The sequence below is a fragment of the Drosophila ananassae genome, chromosome 3L, assembly GCF_017639315.1.
Source record: "Drosophila ananassae strain 14024-0371.13 chromosome 3L, ASM1763931v2, whole genome shotgun sequence".
In the NCBI taxonomy this organism is placed as follows: Eukaryota; Metazoa; Arthropoda; class Insecta; order Diptera; family Drosophilidae; genus Drosophila; species Drosophila ananassae.
Window position 1 is genome coordinate 18,700,553 of NC_057929.1, and position 8,017 is coordinate 18,708,569.

At 44.9% G+C, this 8,017-nt stretch overlaps 1 protein-coding gene across 4 annotated transcripts; it reads left to right on the plus strand.

Annotated features, from left to right (window-relative positions):
* The first annotated feature begins 493 nt into the window (after positions 1-493).
* LOC6496644 (V-type proton ATPase 16 kDa proteolipid subunit) lies at positions 494-7,737 on the plus strand. 4 transcript variants are annotated; one of them, XM_014908414.3, is made up of 4 exons: positions 494-644; positions 1,389-1,502; positions 4,932-5,121; positions 5,192-7,737. In XM_014908414.3, exons 2-4 carry the CDS (start codon positions 1,418-1,420, stop codon positions 5,394-5,396), a joined length of 480 nt encoding a protein of 159 aa, XP_014763900.1. In that variant the 5' UTR covers positions 494-644; positions 1,389-1,417; the 3' UTR covers positions 5,397-7,737. The 4 variants fall into 4 exon arrangements, with proteins under 4 accessions (XP_014763900.1, XP_044571551.1, XP_001961321.1 ...); XM_044715616.1 differs by having other exon boundaries at positions 528-662; XM_001961285.4 differs by lacking the exon at positions 494-644 and adding an exon at positions 801-1,227.
* The last annotated feature ends 280 nt before the right edge of the window (positions 7,738-8,017 follow it).

Consider the following 8,017-nt stretch of genomic DNA (forward strand, 5'->3'; position numbering starts at 1 on the left):
AATTTTCTTATCCCACTCGACATCTTAAATCATCTATGTACATATTACACTTACAGCTCTTAAATGAAATATTTGCAAATGTCCATTAAAATTGAATGCCGCAATGGCAAAAATTTTCTAACGAAAAGTTCTAACGAAAGAAAAATTGTATTATTTATTATATTATAATTATATAGTCCCTTATCGTGCTTATTTTAATATATTTAAAATGGAATTCGTCGAATGCGATGAAAAAAGGTTCATTTTCAATTTCACCTCAAATCATGTTATCCGATAAAAAAAACACTATTCCCAAATAATTATGATATATTTTGGTATATTTTATGGTACAACCAATATGGTACCTTACCCGGTTCCCGCTCTTTCTTAGAACTATTATAAGAACTATCGATTTTGGCAAAAAATTAATGTTAATATCGATACCAGAAATTCTGTATCGATGTTGGGTATTATTTTCTAAAAATCGATACATCGGTGAAACATCGATGTATCTTTAAACCTCTAATATCACCACTAGACGTCAGCCCCGTGACTAAAGTTTATAAAAGCCAAGCAAAGCTTCAAGCTCCGAGCAGCAGCAGCCAGCAGCAACCCGAAGAAGCCAGCCACAGAGCAGCAATTGCTTTAATTAGATTTCTAATCACGTGAGTGGAAAAAACAAAGTAAATAAGTGGTCATGTGAGAAAAAGTTCCTCGAAAAGTCCTAATCTGAAATGCTGATAACACACTCCTGCTGCAACCACTCGAAATCGAGTCAAATTGAACGAGAAAGAAAATTTTTACCAATTTTTCTGCCACGACACATGTACGCACGTACACATACAAAAAAAACCATCTCCCAAAAAGAGAGCGCCTGCGCAGAGAGCGGAGAGACAGTGAAAAGAATGGAAAACCAAGTTGAAATATGTGAAAAATGTCGGGAAACTACAAGTTTTAATCGGCAATTGAAGTGAAGTTTAAAAACAGCTCGCATGTGACAATGTGGGTGTGATTTTTTCCAGGCCGTTGCCGTTGCCGTTGTCATTGCCAATTGCTGATTGCCGTTCTGTCATGCGCTCGCTCTCAAACGCACACAGGCACATGATGGCACATACACATGACAAAATCCAATAATCTCTCACCGACACTCGGACACTCGTCCAGTTTCAGTCTCGTTTCATTTTGCGCGCTCACTCGCTCATTCGCAAAAAATTCGTCGACGCAGCAGCAGTGTGTTCGCAGAGCAGCGTAAATAATTTTACATATATCCACATATATTGTACATATAATAAAAATACTTTGTTTCGACTCGGGGAAACGCACACACATGAACTTTCGCTGAAGTCTAACCAGTTGTTGCCAGTTGAAGCGTACTACAATTCCGAACCTTTTCTTCTTTTCTCTTGCAGCCTAAAACAAACACAACAAACAAAGCAAAATGTCTTCTGAAGTGAGCAGCGACAACCCCATCTATGGCCCCTTCTTCGGTGTTATGGGCGCCGCCTCCGCCATCATCTTCTCGGGTAAGTTGGAACCACAGAATCGTGAGCTAGAATTAGATTCAGATGCCAGCCATGCAGCCATGCTGTGAAAAATCGAACATTGTGTGGCGTAAAGGGTGGAAGAGGAAGATTACAGAAGCCAGTAGTGGCTGTGTAGGTGAGCGCCTTCGTAGGTGGTAGTAATGCCAAATAGCGGCAAGTGTAGAAAAATTCACGCACACAATGGAGCTCCTCTCTCCACACCTCCCGCGCGTATGTGCGCGTGACTAGCAATAAATTTGATATATTCCCGATTAGAGGACTGCCCTTTGGAGCAAAATAGTGCCAGCCCATTCCCACCTGTAGAAGTTTTAAAAATTTTCAAAGGTTATTCCGCTGCGTCCGCATTATAAAATAAAATTCGCCTTTTGCTAAATACAGCATTACTCATACACTCACACTAACGACTTCAGTTCTCTTTTTATCTCTCTTGGCAGTGCGTCTCTCTCGCCCTCGGTGGCATTGAGTTCGCTGTGCGAGTGTGAGTGAGAATGAGAGAGTTACTGTTTTTGGTGAAGTTTATGAAACTCGCTTTCCCTTTCCCACAACAGTCACAAGACCAGCTGGCAGTGTTGCCATATTAAAGTTTTTCTTTTTGTTTCTCGATTAAAATGTAATTTAGAAAAATAAACGGGAAAAAATCCCTGGAAGCGCAGAAAGTTTATTTTTTCCCCTGGCGCGTGCCCTGATCGCATTTCCCCGCCAATCAGCTGATAATTGTTTGGCATGACTTTCCAGTAATGGGAAATTTTTCCCATTTTTCTTAGCCCCCTAATCACATGCCAAAACCGTTTTCTTCATGATCAATTGGTAGCTAGCCCGCGTCACATGGCCAGAGAACGATCGTTTTTTTTTTTTTTTTTCACATATTATCATGCCCACTCACTCTGTATTTAACCTGCTTGATAAGTAGCTTATTTACCAATTGACTCGGCCGTGATAAGATAGGAAAGCTCCACTAGCTGTCGCAATAGGGTATCAAAAAATAAACGGTGGGGGCTACCACGCGCTGCCTTCGAGGGAAGCAGGTTGCTCCTATTCTCCTTGCTAGCGCTTTCCACAAAGCCAGCTCGCTTGTGACGCAATCCTTATATCACGCTCTGGAACCCGTCTTGTGATTTGCACCTAGCCCCTCGCCCCCCGTTCTGATGATACGGCGGCTCCTCATGTGTTTACCTGGCCCATTATCGTTGCTCGACGACCACAAAGCCAGTCAACTGCTTATGCAATTAAAGTCAACAGCATAAATCAATTTAAGGTTTTTGATAATAGTACGTGATCCGGCGGATCTGGCAACGCCGCTCCGCACGATCACATGAGTGATCTCCACTCTCTCCAAAGCAGTAGACTTTTCCGCTGCCGGACGCACTGACTCACTGGCCCAGCCAACAATGGGCGTTGCTGCAACGCTTATCAGTCCTGGCCCTGGGTCCGTGGCACTGGGTGCGACTGTAGTCCAGCATCCGCCTTCTTCAGGGCTAAAAATACCCGAAGTGACTTGGAAATCCTTCACACAATGACATCCAGCCACTCGCACGTACCCTCCCTCCCACGATTGCCTGCGCAACCGCACTGTCGGAATATTAGTAGATATACAGAGAATGGTAGCGTAGTCGCTGGCTAGTAAATTATGTAAAGCACGGGCTGACATTTAATTGAAGGATTTCACGTGATTCTGCCACATCGGCCGAGTTTCCTCAGGCTCCGCTTCTAAAATGTTCTGCTTGAGTCGACTGCTCCCCGGGTGTAGGTGGGCGGGAGTCCATTCACCATGTGCTGTGCGAGTAGGCGCATGTCCGTCTCACCGTCGGCCTAGATTGCACTTTAATCAATGAACGCGGTGGCCACCTCGTACCGGGCACCTCGCCGGATAACCAGCAAAGGGGATTCATCTTATCTGGCGCCTTTGCCCCTCTTGCAAGGCGGAACAAACTCAGTCACACCTGCAGATGAAGCAGTGGTTGTGTTGCCGCGCGCTTTTCCTCGGCTGCATCTAAGCATTTTCCTCGAATCTCTCGGATATGGCCACTGGGGCTTCTCTTATTCGCCGAGATCGTGCTCGTTCAGCTGTGACGCTTATACCTTTTCAGTTGGCGGGGCTCTCTCAGCTCTTGCCGTCTCCTAATTTTAATTATAATCACTTCTGAATGCGCTGGCACTTGCTGCTCTTAGTTCCCCATCGGCTGGGGATTCTCCGCTTATTCCCTCCCGATTCTTTGTTTTCGACGCCCACTCACTCGTCTGCGATGCCGTCTGTCGCTTGATAGAAGCAATACACCCACAGAAACCATGTATGTGTTTGGAATTCACAACAGTTGCGGTTAAAAACATATCAATGCCACTTCAGCCTCTTGTTATGACTGCTAAGTAGCTTGAATTAGTCGGAATTCGAATTCGAATATAGGGGATCTAAGGCAACAGGGCAGGGCATAAGTCTTCAAATTCTATAGCCTGAATTGCTTCTTCATACGCATGACCCTTACTAATTAATCGCAATTGAAAGCAATGCGGGGCCACACGCATACCACTTATACATCTATGAATCAAAGATTGTCTTTCAATAGACTTCCCGGAGCCTTTTCTATCCCCTGTAAGCCCTATCTTTCGATTCTAATTTAATGGCTGTAATTAAAACGGTTTGGGCTTTGAAAAATATTATCGCCAAGTCACATGACTGAATGGGCGCTTCTCCCGCTCCGTTAACTCTGTCGCTCTTCTCGAATACACCCATATATTCGAGTACGAATTTCCGTTCGGTGTGTGAGTGATATTTAATTCGATTTATCAGTTGCCTCTCCCACAAACACACTCGCACGGAGACATGCGAACGAACTGCTGACCGTCATTCAAAACAGGTTTCGCGCTCTACCAGGCTGGCCATAGGCCATGGAGCAGCTCCCCTTGGGGCTTGTGCCTACCTGTTCCATTGACACTGATCTGTTTCTTAGCTCCCTTCCTTGGCCAGTTGGGCCTTGCCTGGGATGGGCCTTATCAGAATTTCAACTGCGGGTTTCGACTATGACTCCTAGAGCCGGAGAGAGCAAGCAAACTGCTGATTCGACCAGCAGTGGAATTCGAGAGGAGCAGCATTGTTGCTCGGATTGCTCGCCACTTTTGGGGCTGCCCAAGTGGAGTGGAGGGCGGACGGGAAGGAAGAATGGGGGTTTTTTTTCATCGAACACATCAGTTATAGACGATCATGTGACTGCTTACTGCTGGCCCAACTCATTGCATTGCAGTTTTGCTGCCAGTGGCAGTAGCAGAATGGGTGGCAAAAATGTAAGTTGCGTAATGCTACCTGTAATTAAATACTTTTGAGTAGAAGTTGCAGCTGCAGAGCTTAGTTGTAAAGGAAAATAGCAATCCACCTGGAACTGAAACTAATAAACTCTCCACTTTCTCTCCCAACAGCTCTGGGCGCTGCCTATGGCACTGCTAAGTCTGGTACCGGTATTGCTGCCATGTCAGTGATGCGTCCCGAACTGATCATGAAATCCATCATTCCTGTGGTCATGGCGGGTATCATTGCCATCTACGGCCTGGTCGTGGCTGTGCTGATTGCCGGCGCGCTAGAAGAGCCCTCAAAGTACACCCTGTTCAGGTAAATATCTAGACACTCGAGTGTTTTTCCAGTTTCTAACCGTTGCGCTCTCTCTCTCTCGTCTATCCAGGGGCTTCATACACTTGGGAGCCGGTCTGGCGGTGGGCTTCTCCGGCCTGGCAGCTGGTTTTGCGATCGGCATCGTGGGAGACGCTGGTGTCCGCGGCACAGCACAGCAGCCCAGACTGTTCGTCGGAATGATCCTGATTCTCATTTTCGCCGAAGTGTTGGGTCTCTACGGTTTGATTGTGGCCATTTACCTGTACACGAAATAAATCAATCAATGCAAAAACACAACAAAAAATAGACAAACAGCGCCCAGCAGTCAACAGCAGCAGAAGCCACAACACCAGCAGCCCCATCCGGCGTAGGAGCAGGTAACAATGAGTACAACCAACCAACCAACAGCCACACAAAACCAAAACAACAATTGCAGCAGTGCGCGTGCGGTGGCAGCCCGGGCGGCGGCGGCCGTTTGTACATAGCAACAGCAACAACCACATTAGGGGCAACCACGGGGCGAACAAGAAGTTGTTCGTCCTGCCGCCGGGCTGCTCGAGTTCCGCCGTGCACTGCCCATCCGCGAGTGTGGCCCATGGCCCATTGTGCCTGCTGCTCTTCTCACTGTCACCTAGACTCGCTGGCGCGAGGTTTAGCTTAGTTATTTTCCGTTCAAAATCAGTCTTAAACTTGGAAAACAATTTTTGCAGTTAAGTTCGTAAAGTTGTAATAATTATGATTTTTGCTATATCAAGAAATCCTTCTCTTTTACTTATTATTTTTGCGCTCCACAATTTTGTGTGCTCTTTGTTATTTGTTTTTTCCATTATTATTATTAAATAATGTTTAGTGTATATGTAAAGTTCGTTAAACAAAAAGAAAACTGTAAAGAAATCAACAAACAACAATTGTCAGAGAAACTTTGTAAATTTGTATTGAGCCTGAGCCTGTCTGTCTGCCTGAGCGGCAGTTGCAACCAGAGATCAACAAATTTAGCGAAAGGGCCAAAACATGAGAATAACAACAAGCCACCTACCATCACGGCCCCCACTCGCACCCAGCCACCTCGACGGCTTTCCGATTGCACCTACGTGCGATTGGCGACCAGCTGTTTGGGCGCACCCTCCCCCCGGAGCTCCGGGGGCGGTGTGGAAGCCCACCACAGCTGGCGCCGGAAAGCTGTCGATGCGAGGCGGGGGTCGGGGCTTGGCAATACTTCAACGTCTACTGCGAAAACCAACTACATGCAATCATTCACATACACACACACACACACAACACACACATACAAAATGTAACTAAGTCCTATGTTTATTTTTAATTATTGTTCAATTCTAAGAATAATACATTAAAAATTAATAATAATAAATTATATATATATAATTATGATTTTTTGTGATAAGAAGATGGTAATACAACAATTACGGTATTGATATACATAATATATACAGAATATATATATATTTAAACAAGAAATCATAAACAATTATACATATTAACAAGAGAAAGTTGTTATAAAACGTACGAGTACGAGAATGCAAATCAAGTGAATGAAGTAAAAGTATCGAGAAAACTGAAAAATACTGCAGACAACCAACACCCCACACACAATTTTTCCGCTGTTATTGTATAGTAAAGAATATTATATATAAAATATATATTATGTATAAAATATTAACAAGAATGGTAGTAGCAAAATTATAAACAAACCAGAATACCAACATCAAAGTCGTGCAAGCAGAACCCAAAACCCAAAAAAGGCGGGCGAGTGTTGCAAACTCATACCAACAAATCAGCAGCACCGCTCTGCCACAAAATCCAACAAAAAAAATTGTAAAATCCCAACAAATTAGAAGTTATAAGCAGGAACACTGAAACCCAACCGACACCACATCAGGCCTACTTGTGTAGTGGGACTGGACTGGACAAGTGACAACAGGAACTGGTGAGGGAGGCGAGGCAAGCGGATCGACAACGCCCCGAGGAGCGGACAACCACCCCTGCCCGTTGGACCCCGATGCAATCATGATGCTGAGACTGCGGAGGAGCTCAACCTGTGCGAGGGCGTCAACTCCCCGGGACCCTGGTCGTTCCGCATCCCCGCCTCCCGCCCCTACAACCAGGCACACACATCTAAACGCACGACAAGATCACAACAACAACTTGTACACGACCTACACAATTAGCATTTGTATATAAATATGTGCCGCTGCCGCTCGACCCCTATCCGATGTCCGTTCCTGCCTCCCACCTCGACGTAACGATGCGGCGCCAGTGCTGCGCCCACGTTGCGTTGGGGGTGGGGCGTGGGGCGGATAAATGGGAAGGGGAGGAGCAGCGCGATCCATCAGTTGACAATTCGAAGAACTCGCATCCCAACTGTTCTGAGCATCCTTTGTGTGGACTCCGTTTATAATTGCTAGATGTAATGCGTTCCGATTGTACCACGAGTTCTTATTGTTATTTGTTTAAGTTGCACTCCTACCTATACATATTCGCAATCGATGGCGAGGTTTTAGTTACTGTAACTGTGTATTCGAAACAACATCAAAGCAAGTAAACAACCATCAACAACAGACATTGTATGAAATAAATTGTAATTTCTAATTTCCAAAATCAATTCTTTTAATGGGTGGCTGCATCATTCCTTACAATTGTAAAATTACTTCCGATCGGGGTCTTTCAGGAAGATCATTTTATTGTGCTATAATTGTACTCCCCTGCGATGAACATCACACATGCCAGACAGATGCATGATACCAAAATTAAATGTTACTTTGGAGCAGAAGTTGAAGTTGAAATCAATTTGCCTCTAAAAGTCTATTAAAACTTGTACTCCATTCCAGGGGATGTGAAATATTTCCCTTGAAGTTTGGAACGCTCAGCGACAAGAACC